The following is a 12412-nucleotide window of genomic DNA, read 5'->3' as shown; positions in this document are numbered from 1 at the left end:
CCATGCATGGGCTTCGTGTGCTGCTTGCTGTTGGAGTCACACAGAGGTGTCTGGCTCTCTGTGCATTTCATGACATGAGATGCTGCCTCTGGCCTCTGGTCCCTGCTTCAGGAGTGGGATGCCTCTGGGAAAAGTGTCCTGCAGTTGCAGCCTGCAACTACACCCCTCTGTATGGTCTGTCTTGTCCTGCTCCTCAGTATTTAAAGGAAGAAACACAACGACTGATGAGGATATAACAGGAGAATGTGGCCTTATGCTCTTGGCTTTGACCCTGGTGCTGGCTAGAAACTAATTTCTGTCCTAGAGAAAATTTCTTCTTTGGCAGGAGTTTTGTTGCAACCAGAGGTAGAGAAGAGAACTGAGGAGACAAGCACAACTGTTTTTAGGGGAGAGAAATGCAGTAAGGTCCTGTGCTGAGAGCACTGAATCACCATTTTTAGTTCCCTAGCTTTGCAGATGGAAGCTGTTGTCAGCTCTGCTTCCTCTGAAAGATGGGAATATTCCAGTGAAGCAGCTGCAGACCCATCATTGCCCATTTTCCCATGGAAAATGTTGATATTATTAAAAGGGCACTTTCTGTCAGAGAAGCGTTCTGCCAGACGTTTCCTGACCTGGCTTTGTACTTAACCTTTTGTCTCATTTTCTCCATCTGTAAAATGGATGTGCTTATTCTCAGCCACCTGTATAAAATGCTGGTATTTGTGGATTAAGTTATGACCACGTGGTCTTATTTAAGATTGAATACCTCTGAAAGACTCATCTGCTTTCATGGCAATTCCCCATGGAGCCAGTCCTATCTCTCACATATGTAGGAATTTTTAAAATGCAAACATTAAACAAATACAAAATTTATTATTGTCAAATTTATGTTCATCCATCTATTTCTTATGTGATGTACAAATGATCAATTTATTTTACCACTGCTTCTGTGCATCCTGGGAAGATTATTTCTTGTCCCTCCTCCAGCCTGCTGAAGAGATGTTACTTTAACATTTGCTTTGTGTAAATTAATCATGCTGACATATCAGGAAGATTTTTGAGCAAACTCCTAAACTAGGATGACAGATATCTTATTTGGTGAATACGTTTTGTTGTTGCTGTTGATAACAAAAGCAACAAGAGGAGAGGAGTGAGCTGTATTCCTCGTCTTAGTTTTGTCTATACTTAATTGACTGTAGGGGCTGCAGTATTTCTGTTCAGTCTTTGTTCATCAAGAAAAAGTATGTTACATACTCAAGTAAATCAAAAGCTGATTTGGGATATGAAAAGATACTTTCTTTGCAGCAGATGAAACAATTAGTAGCACTTCAGTTTTAATGTAGTCTGTGTTTGAGCCAGAGTTGCTAAGGATGACATAGCTTGGCAGTTGCAAATTGTGTTACTTTCAAAGGAGTTCTTAGAGATGTTTTGGTCATGTGTTGTATGCTTTGGTAGGTTGACAGAGTTTCAAGATACACCAACCAGTCAGCTAACCATAGATGAGTTTATGAAGATTGACTTGGAAGAAGAATGTGATCCTCCTTCGTTTACAGCTGGTCAAAAAAAACTGAAAATACAGCAGGTAAATACTGAATTGGATGCTCTCTGTGGTTCTTTCCTCTCTCCTCCCTCTGTGCAGTCCCTTTTGAATTAAGTTAATGCTACATCCTAATTGACTAGCCCTTTATAAGATTCAGTACATTTATTTTGAGGTTCTTGAGAGAGGGATGAGCATTAGTGCATATGGTACCCATTAACTAAAGATATTTTTTTGTTTATTGGCAAAGGAATAGTTTCCCAATTAAAAATGTCACGGGATCAGAAACCATGCACTGTTTTTGAGTAATGTCTGTGGTTAGGAGAAGTGCCATTACAGAGAACTTTTTAAAAATAGATATGGAAACAATAACCCATTTACTTTAATGAGACTGCTGGTGGTATTGTGTGGTACAGCACCTGCTTCCATAGAGATTAGTTCTCATGTGGCTTAATTTCTTTACAAATCATGAACTAAAGCTGGCAGCAGAGGAGAAAATTTTACTGCTGCCATAGTGAATTCTTACTTTATTGGTTTGTTGGGGTTTCTGCTTGTTCTAACTGTGCTATCATTTAAAGGTCTGTAGGGGTGGTAGTGATGTTCTCCAGAACCAGCCACGTGCTGTAGGTCAGAGCTTCACTCTGCTATCACCAGTGTGTTCTGTCTGGTGTAGGCACTGCAGTCCCAGCACTGTCCTTGCACTTCTCATATTTACAGGCATAGTCACAGAGTCTGACTGCTGCAGAACGAGGCCTTTTATTTACAGCTTGCCAGAGTGGAGGCTCCTTTTGGAGTATAGAGATGGAGGAGATAACTTTCAAAACTGGTCAGTGTTTTTAGACCTGTCACATCTGTGTGACATTACAAAGTAATTTCAGCAATTTCACCTGTTTATGCTTTTGAAATACCCTGCTATTCTCTATATACAGCTCACAAACAGTTTAAAGTTGTGCATATTTTTTTAGTAATTTCATGTTTATTTTGTTTATTGTCATTTCAGCTTGAAAAGGCATTATCAAAAAAGCTGGAGGATTTTGAAGGTATAAGTTGTGTTTAATGTAACATATCACTCATTTTTTCAATATTGCATCAATGATTGCTGAGTTTTATTTTTATTTCAACACCACAGGAGAAATATCGAGCTACCAAGATGAAATAGAGAGTGAATTAGAAAACAGTAGACCAAAAGCAAAAGGCGTATTTGCAAATTTCACTAAAGATGGTGAGTCTATAAAGTCTTCTGACTCCTTAAATAGTATTGAGCTCAGATCTGGCAGTCTGAAGTGTATGAACATTATTGTGATAAATGTGATCATATATATGCTTGCATAGTACAAGATCTCTTGCGTTGGGGTTCTCTCTGCCAAATAGGTGGTTCATAGATCAGTCTTCAAAACAACCACATTGTTCATTAATGATTTCAGTTGTTTTTCTTTCCTGGTGCAGTATAAGCTTGGCACTGGCACCTGAGAATGATTCTTTTTATCACTGAAAGTGCAGTGGACCAGTATCTAGACCCTTCTGTCGCCAAATTCCCCAGTTGACTTCCCATATGGAAAGGCTTTGTGCAGGTTGAACTGGCTATTTTTAAAGTATTTTTAAAGCTATTTTGTAGTTATACTAGGACATAGCTGACTTCTCTCACAAAGCCCTTTTACCTAATATGATAAGATGATGTTTCTATTTTAAATGATGACTGTAGTCACGTAAGTATGTTTTAATAGTCAAGGTAATGAATTGAAGAGCATCTGGAAGCTCCATGTATTCATACACTGAACTAAAATATTGTGTATTTCTTTTACAGATTTCCTCTAAAGATTTTTATTCTTTATGTGAGTGTCTCTCTATTTATTTAGTTTCTGTAACAGATGGTATGCAATGATCTGTTGGGTTTTTTCCCTTTACAGATTCTATAGATGACAATGCCTCTAGCATACTTGGAGAGGAGGAGGCAGAAGATGAGGAACTAGAAGCAGCTGCTAATCACTTAAACAAGGACTTTTATGATGAACTTAATGAGAAGGATAGCGTTAAAAGAAATGAAGATGGGGAATGCAGAAATGGAAATGAAACTCTTGTAAGACCCCCTGCACTGGAATCCTTGCTTGGCCCACTGCCCACCGCCGCTAGTCTTGGCATTACAGAGTCCATCAGAGAGTGCATATCCACGAAGGACCAGGAGCCTGGTGAGTAGGAGTTCAGCTCAGAGCAGAAACTGGACACAGGCAGCCACTTGTGGGTTTGTTGTGTCATTTCCATGTATCTTTTTGGTTACTGTGGTAGCAATTCTGTGAATCACTGTGACTTCAGGGTACAGGAGCTGCAAGGCTGGATGGGACCAGTGGTGTTGATGTAGCTGTTGACATCGGCTCTTCTGGAAGCTGCAGGAAAATCTGGGGTGCCTAATTATTTTCTGAAGCCTGAGATTGTGTATCTCTTGGTTAAGTTGATAGTTGATTTGCAGTCATATGATAGCTAATAAGCATATTTCAAGCCATGCACTCTCAGTTTGGAGATTGGAAGAAGCAGATTCCTGTAAATATGACTGGAAATTAAAACCCAAGTATGAGGAACTTAGATCAAGGCAGACTTTTTCAGGAGACATTTTACTGGAGTCAAACAAGATGCAGTCTGTCTCTGATTGAGAATCTGCAAATGGCATTTAAAATGTTTGCAAGAGGAAATAACTGGTGTTATGCTTTTTTCTTTGATATGAACTTCAGTGTGTGTTGTGCTGGTTTTGCTCCATTTTTCTTAAAACCCACAGATCTATTTGCATCATACAGCTCTGTATAGCACAGTGGGAGCAGGACTGATCAACTAAAGAAGCCAGTTTTGCCAGAGCCAGTATTGCAAACAATCAGTCATCCAGGCAGGTTTGTTTGCTTTTTCCTATGCGTGCTTGAACTTTACGGAGATGGCATTTTTAAAAAATTCCTGTTGCATCTTAGTGACTCTGAAAACAACATATCTAAGGGGCATTTTATCCTTGATCACAGTTAATTTTTCCATCATAGGACACACCCATCTGAATCTGTTCTGTCAGCTTACTTGGAGGTCTGTGCAGCAGAACATTTTGTTATCCAGACTGTGATGCTGATTTCTGTTCAAGAGTAGATGAACTGAATGCATTCAGATTCTTATTATGTTAGTGTTCAGTTTCCAGAAACGTAGCAGGATGATTGCATGTTTTTATTTTGTACAAACAAATTCGTACAGGAACAGTTGAGTGGTTTTGGTTTTGTTTTAATTATGATTAAGAAAATGGATGGCTCATGGCTTGTCTTTCTCCTGGAAATCAGCGGTTCATGTCGCAGAGAGGTCAGTCATGGCTAGAAGCTGTTGTCTGGTTGGCCAGTGACCTGTAAAAAGGAGCTCCCAGTGATGGACATTTCTCAGCTGGCATTGCTATTGACCATTTTAATGGGCAGGCTGAGGACTGAGTGTAAAAATGAAACTGAGCTGGTGTAGCCAGGGAGGTTCCTCTGAGTTGGGCTTTAGGCAGGCGGGCAGGAGAATGCAGGGCTGCTCATGCCATGGCTTGTCTGCCTTTGCTGTTTGTTTTCTTGCAAAAGTGGAGGATGTGCCAAATGAACTGAATTTCGAAACCAAGCAAGTTTCAGTATGTTCACTCTTCTCCTGCATCTGAGGAATCATTGCAGGTGTTTGAACAAGTACTTATTTTCTTAACTTGTTATGAAGCACATATGCAAAATTACTGTTTTAGTTTTATTTTGATTATAGATCCTGCCCCAGTCTTTGTTGGATTTGGAGTTTTTCTTTGGGTGGTGAGGAGGGTGTTGGAGGGGGTTATGGGTGGATTTCTTTGTTGCTTTGTTTAGTTTTGTTTTGTGACCCTGCTAATTTATTTTAACAATTTAGAATTTTTGTGTTAAGTCCGATTCACTTTGTTTATGCCTGTACTGCAGGGTGCAATACAATCTGGGTGCAGCTCCCAGCCTCCAGGCCCTTGCCATGCAGTGCCTTTGTGGTGTGGGTGCATCCCAGTATGTGTGCATCATCCCCCTGAGGACCTGGTTTCCTTTGGGAAGCCATCTGTGTTCAGGAGCAGTAATGGAACCTTGATGTGTTTTGGGTGAGTGGGAACCAGGTCTAGCAGACAGTATATTGGGAAGTATACCTGGCTTGTAGTTGGCCTGTTATTATGCAGAATGAAGAAAACCTGTTGTTAAGAAGCCTCACGTTGGTTGCCTTTGTGTCATAGCTCTGAACCTGATGAAAACCAGTGTAGATGATTCTGGCACCTCGGGCAATGTTGTTGAGTTCTGCCTCATAGCTCTGGGAAGTCTGGGAAGGTAGTATTTTCTTCTGTCAGATCAACTGGTACAGTTGTAAAACTTAGACGTTTTCTAGGTTTGTGGGCCCTTCTTCAGGCCTGAAAATGAAATGACAGTCTTCAAAACTAAATACAGGATAAGAGCAGTTGCTCAGAGTTTAGCTTGAGATAGCACAGTTACAGATTATCTTGAAACAAAAGTAGTTGGTAAGTGTGAAGGAAGGAGGAAAAGCTCACAAAATTTCCTGCATTTATCCTGTGTGTTTGAATTTGGTTTAGTGCAATTTATATTGTGAATCTCAGCTGGCCATGGCTTTGCTGTGGTAATTAATGTTCCAAGATCTAAGTCCACTGGAGGAGGGAGAGTGCTGTCGTAACACTGAGCCCTGAAGGTGATGTTTTGATCCTTCTCCACAGCTGTGTAAGTCATAAATCAGGAACCTTTCCTTCCCTCAGCCCTCTCCAGCCCTGAGTCATCTCTCACTGCGTGGTTCAAGCTGGGCTGGAGACCTTATGGAGATGATTTTGTGTCCCTTGCTGGGCTCTGTGTGGTTAGATGGGTGTATCATGTCCAGCCAGTTCAGCAATAGGAAGCAGCGTGCCTGGTGCTGCATGGTGAGGATGCCCAGCAAACTCTTGTGGTGATGTGCTGCAGGCAGGGCAGGTGGCTCCTAAATAGGAGCTCAGCAAACAGGTGCAGTATGTGCAATGTTTGGCCTCCTTGAGTGCAGGGTATCTCCCCTCCTCTCTGTAATGATCTCTCTTCCTCAAAAAACCTCTGCTGCAGGTATGTTCTACAAAGTCTTTTCATTTGGCTTTGGCATGTGGTATTCAGTTTATAATTGCCTACATCAGCTGCTTTGGGAAATCTTCCACCTTTGTTCTACAGTGGCAGCAGCAGGTTTCTCACAAACTGCTTATGCAGATAAGACTTATGTGCAGAGCTGAAATATTAGGAAAAAGTTAGTGTATTTTTGCTCCACATACAATTGGTATTTGAGCAGTGCAAGCTTGTCTGTATGAATGTTTCATGAAAAGCACAGTATTTTAACAAATTTGCATTACAAAGACAGCATGTAAGGTACTGGGTTAATGAGTCTGAGGCAGTAAAATGCTTAGAATAAACACTACATTTGACTGTTTTTTCCTACAAAGTGTATTAATTTGCAGAGACTTTAAGCTGAAAACTGTTTGAGTCTTTGCGAACTATTTCTGTCTTATTCTTCACGATAAAAGTGCTTTATGGTGAGATCTCAGTTTCAGAGATGGAGACAAGGTACATCAGTCTGTCCATTTTCTTGGCCAGGCAGCATCCCAGCATCCTCTCCACACTTTTCATTCTCTTTCTGATTCTCAGTTCCTCAAAAAAAAGTGCACCATTTCTTTTAGGAGGCTATCACAATCAAATATCATGGAGTTTGTTCTCAAGAAATAACCTCCTTTGGTGTGAAATTTCTCTCTGCAATTTATTTTTATGTCTCTTTTATACTATTTCAAATATTTTATCATCTTTCTTGGTGTTTCTGTCATTTTGCTGTTTGCTGGCTGTCACCTTGTCCTTCCCACACTGGGCTGTACCCTGCTAGTTCATCTCTTGCCACAAGAAGAAAAGGTGGGGAAGGTCTGATAATAGCAGAGAAAAAGGTAAAATAAAGGGTGTAAATTACTGAATGGATTTATATAACTTCCCCTTAATAATCTAGGTAAGGTTTGAGACCTGATTTAGGTTTTGTTTTGAGTCAAAATTCACATGCAGTCGTTCAGGGCAGTAATTTCAGGTAACGTGTGTGTGGTGAGTGGTAACGTGCTCCTGCACGTCCCCATGAAAGCCAGCAGCTTTAGCAGTGAGCAATCACTGTGCAAGTACCATCTTGTGCCTGGTTAGGCACCCAGCAAGCTGCACTCGCTGCTAATTTCACAGAGAATACATGGGAAAGCTTCACAATTAGCAGTTTGCTCATTTATTGCTCCTCGTATTTAACGCCTCCATTACTGCTGCAAGCATAATCTGACAAGGGGCTGAGGTTGAAAGATATTGCCATCGATTTCTGTGGGTGTTAAAAGACCCCGTGCAGGCAGTGTTCATTGATCGTGCTCCTTGTCCCTGTGTACCAGCACTGTTCAGCTTATTCAAGGAGGATGGGAGAACTGGCTGAAGGTGATCTGATATAGGGTGGGGATGGGCTCGTCCTCCTGCGTCTTACTCTTGTCTTCTGCATTTCATCCCCTGCAGCTGCCAACTCCCACCTCATACTTCATCCTGGCCTTGGGGCTTTACCAGTCCTTCTGTGAGCATATTCAGCTCCCTCACCCAGCAAGGAAAAATACATGTGTGTTCTATCCTCCTCCTTTTTTTGACAGCAGCAGATGACCAGTGCCAGCAGCGCTTTGGGCAGGGGAGATTGCAGAAATGTGACATTTCTGGCAGGGTCTGAGCTGCCAGGGAAGGATGCTTGAGGATCTGCAGGCATGTGCCAAGGAGAGTTGTTGACCCCACCCTGGATCCCAGCACAGATTGCAGGATGGTGAGCAGCAGCCTCACTGCTGGTGCTGTTGTTGCTCCATCAGTGGTTGGGTGTTGGATCCCTCTTTGTACTGATTTCTTGTTCCAGCATCCTTTCTTCCTCAGATTTTGTCTGAACACATCAGTGCCAACTGTTTGGAAATAATATAAATATATATATTACATACAAAAAGGTTTTGTGTTTGTTCAGTCTTGAGAACAGATTTGTTAGGGGAGGCTTATCACCATACTCCAGTATCTAAAGGGTGGCTACAGAGAGGATGGAAATTCATTTATTATTGCAGGGAGTCAGATGGAAAAGACAAGGGGTAATGGGTGAGATTTTGATTGGACAGAAGAGAAAATTTTTTCACGGTGAGATCATCCATCGGATTAATCTCCCCTGGGAAGTGATGGATACCCCAAAATAGGGCACTGATAAGATTTGCCTGGACAGAGTGCTGAGCCATCTTATGTAGACTATGAAAGTTTGGACCAGATGATCCTTAATGTCTCTTTCAACTTGTTATTCTTTGATTCCATGATACAATCAGTAGAGAGAACATTAGGAAGCTCTACTAGAAGTAATTGCTGCATACATGAGAAATAAAGCTGCTGAGTTTAGTACTAAGTGTGTTGCATATTGAAGGGGCACTTGATCATCAGCGCAAGGGTGAGTGTCCCCATCCTGACTGCTCCTCTGGCTTCTGGCTTCAGCACCCCCATTGCTTCAGTGGTTTTACACCCCACCTGTGGAAATGAGCCCCGTGTGTGACCTGCTTAGTGCCACCTTCCTTGTGCAAAGCCTTCCAAGCACTTCGAGGGTTTGAACTTTGTTTCCACGTGCTGTTTGCTCACTGGAAAATATTTTCTCTGGCACAACTAGCTCTTTCCCAGTTCTGAGATCTAAACAATAAAAACCTTGGTACAAGCTGATCTTTCTCCTCTGGCCTCTGTGTGCCTGTGCTTGGCAGTCTTGATAGGCTATATCCCTGATTGAGCCTTCATTACACCGTTAATGAGATGTGAAGAGCTTGCAGCAGCCAGCAGGGTAATACAAGACCACCAGCTGCTTTGAGTGCAGTTTTTTGATACCTGGAGTCTTGGGTGTGAATTACAGATGACAGCATTTTCTTACTTGGCTATGTATGTCACTCACACACAAGTACTGCGTGTGCACGTCTCACTCCAAAATCTGTGTGCGTGTTTTTTCATGCAGAATCTTTGCATTTCATTAAGGGATAGGAATGCCACAAATTCATTCCATATTCATGCCTTGAGTGACTAGAAAGGTTAAGGGATGAAAACTAATCATAGAGTTTGGCTGAAGGACTTTTAAACAAATTTAGAGAGGGGGTTTTGGAGAGAAATCTGCACTTTGTTAGAGCCATCAAGGGGATAAATTTGAGTGAAAGCATAAACTGAATCATGTGAATACATTTTTATAGCATTTGTGGCTGTTTTAGGAATTTTCCAAAGGATTGGGTTGTCAATAGAGACACTCCCTATAGGAAAATTTGTGTCATTTTTGTCATAAGTCTTGGTAGAAAAGAAGTGCCCCAGAGTAATGGGTGCTGGGGTCAGGAAAAGATACTGGAAATTTGGGTTCAGATTCCTTAGCCAAGTGAAGAAGACCCATCTGTTAAACCTTACTTGGCTACATTTCCTGTGAATGAAGACCTTCAGCACCTGGCTGACCAGCCTGGCTGTCTTCTTATCCCCCTCCTACCCCAACTGTTTCAAAGGAGAAGGTCTCTTTATGTCCTCTGTGTCTTTTCTTTCTTTCTTTCTATCTTGCTTTCTTGCTTTCTCTCTGTCTCTTTTTCTCCTTCTTTCTTCCTCTCCTTCTCTCCTTCTTTCTTCCTCGGAGTTTTTTGTTTGGTTGTTTTTGCTTTGGTTTGTTTGTTTGTTTGATAAAATTCTGGTCTGGAATGGGGAATGTTAAAATCCTGAAAGCTTTTCCAGGCTTGGATTTTTTTTGCCTTCTGTGTTGTGACTGCAGTGGGCAGCATGTCTTTTCTGTCTAATTTCTCCAATGAAAGCATGGTGGAAAATGAGCTTTATTTTCAGTTTGAGTAGTATAAAAGCCTTACATTGCTCTTTAATGGGTCTAAGCAGCCATTTAAGGCCTCATCCTTTCTTGCTTGAGGGAAAAAAAAAAGGACAAAAATCTGCTTTTTCCTCTGTCTGGTTCAGCTGGCTGCTGGCTGCAGGCTCTTTGGAGAGGGAGGTGGGAGCAGGGCTGTGTCGCTGGTTTGGAGAGGTTGGATGTGTGGAACAGGGGCTCTGCTAGGTCATTCCATGTGAGATAATTGACATGTGTGTGCTGTCGCATAGATCCTGCTTTTTAGTGGAGCAAGGAGAAACAGTCAGCCCCAGTAGGTTTTTTTTGCATTGTGTTTATGGGAATTCCAGGTCTCTGCTGTCACCTGCTCTAGGCGTAGGCTTAAGGAGCACAGAGCTGGGCAAGCAGGGAGGACCTCAGCTGGGGCTTTGGAAATGGACGTTTTTCTGTACCTAAATAACTGAATTGCATAAACAGTTGTTCCCCAAATACTAAGAGAGAGTTGTGTTTTGTGGTTGAGCTCCAAGCCTCAGCGTTTGTAAATGCCAATCTAAGCTGTTCCTTCTGTTGGAGCTTCTTTTCAAGGTTCTCTCCTCTCTGCACTCCCAAGCACCTGAAAAAATGCTGATTCTCTGCATGGGAGATACTTTCTGGGGCATTTATAATTTCTCTGGTCTTTCTGGACAGCAGTTCTCAAGGAATCTGTGGAAGTATAACCATCTAAAGAGTCATTGTCTTGCTCCTAAACCTTGGCTGAAATGGAATCATAGAGATACAGAATGTTTTGGGTTGGAGGAGACCTTTAAAGGTCATCTAGTCCAACCCCCCTGCAGTGAGCAGGGACATCTTCAACAAGATCAGGCTGCTCAGAGTCCCATCCAGCCTGACCTTGGATGTTTCCAGGCATGGGTTATCCACCACCCTTTCCAGGGCAACCTGTTCCAGTGTTTTACCACCCTCACCCCCATAGACTGCAGACTAAAACAAGACTGGGGAGGTGATGTTTGGTGGTGATGACTCAGACACCTACAGGCACTCAGAAAACCTGGCTAAAAGAACTCCCTGCTGCTATAAGAATTATTTGATCCTTTTCTGCACCTGCCCAAACTGGAGCCCAGTAATGCTCACAGTTATTTGAGTGGGTAGACCCTTTGCAGAAGAAACAGACATTCCTGCCCTACCCTTCTGCCAAAAAGGAAGAAAAGTCACCCAAAAACTCAAGTGCAAACTGAAATTTTTCTTTAGAGAACTGTGGAAAGTGAAATGTGTGGAGGCTACAGAAAGGACACTAAGTTTGCAGGGAAAGCTGACTGCTGAGGGGGATGTTATCTGAGCAATTCATCACAGTATCTGAAATGTCAGGAGTGGAGGCCTGGGTTCAGTTCAGGGAGTCTCCATGGTCCCAGTTGTTATTGAGAATAAAGACTTATTAACCCAGGTCAAGGAGCCACAAAACGTGCCCTTGGAAGAAGGAAATACAACACCAAGAGATTTGCAAGGCTTAGCTACTTTGGGTTTAACACGATGGGTAATAAATCTGTGTGCAGTGCTGTGGTGGATCCCAACCACTTGGGTTTGTCTGAAAAAGCTAAAATAATCCTCCATTTAGTACTTCATTTTCTTTTGGTACTGGTTCAGCTGGTAAAGGTGGTACCTGGAAAACTGAAAATCCACCCAAGTAAAACCCTTTAAGTGGAGTGCTGTTTCTGCAAGGTTTTAGTGTTTTTGTGCAGCAGTTGTGTTGTTTTGCTTTTGTTCTGTAGCTCTGAATTTAGTTTGAAAAACTAATTCCTATATCCTCTTAAGGATTAACTTCATCACACCCCTAAATACTTCATCTGTTTTGTTTGTTGGTCTTAAATCCAGGGGACTGTCACAGCAGGCAAGATGCATGGGCTGGACTGTGACTTGTGTAGATGACCCTTGTAATTAGGGATTTCAGTTGTGGCACTGTGGGCTGGGGATGAAAACAGCCCTGAGTTTAGCCTTGTATAATTGTAGTTTGACATTTTTAGTTTGCTAAATGCTTTC

General features: G+C 42.0%; 1 protein-coding gene across 2 annotated transcripts in view; it reads left to right on the top strand.

Moving 5' to 3' along the window:
* Positions 1 to 12412, top strand: part of BRF1 (BRF1 RNA polymerase III transcription initiation factor subunit) — a 172228-nt gene that overhangs the window by 96890 nt on the left and 62926 nt on the right. For both annotated transcript variants that reach the window (XM_062495717.1, XM_062495719.1), the window contains 4 exons: positions 1435 to 1561; positions 2517 to 2556; positions 2646 to 2738; positions 3424 to 3702. In XM_062495717.1, the coding sequence (XP_062351701.1) occupies positions 1435 to 1561; positions 2517 to 2556; positions 2646 to 2738; positions 3424 to 3702 (539 nt within the window). The remainder of the gene's footprint in view (positions 1 to 1434; positions 1562 to 2516; positions 2557 to 2645; positions 2739 to 3423; positions 3703 to 12412) is intronic.

This window comes from Cinclus cinclus, chromosome 6, assembly GCF_963662255.1.
Source record: "Cinclus cinclus chromosome 6, bCinCin1.1, whole genome shotgun sequence".
Classification (NCBI taxonomy): Eukaryota; Metazoa; Chordata; class Aves; order Passeriformes; family Cinclidae; genus Cinclus; species Cinclus cinclus.
Note: the sequence above shows the minus strand (reverse complement) of the source record. Positions and strands in the feature narration are given on the sequence as shown.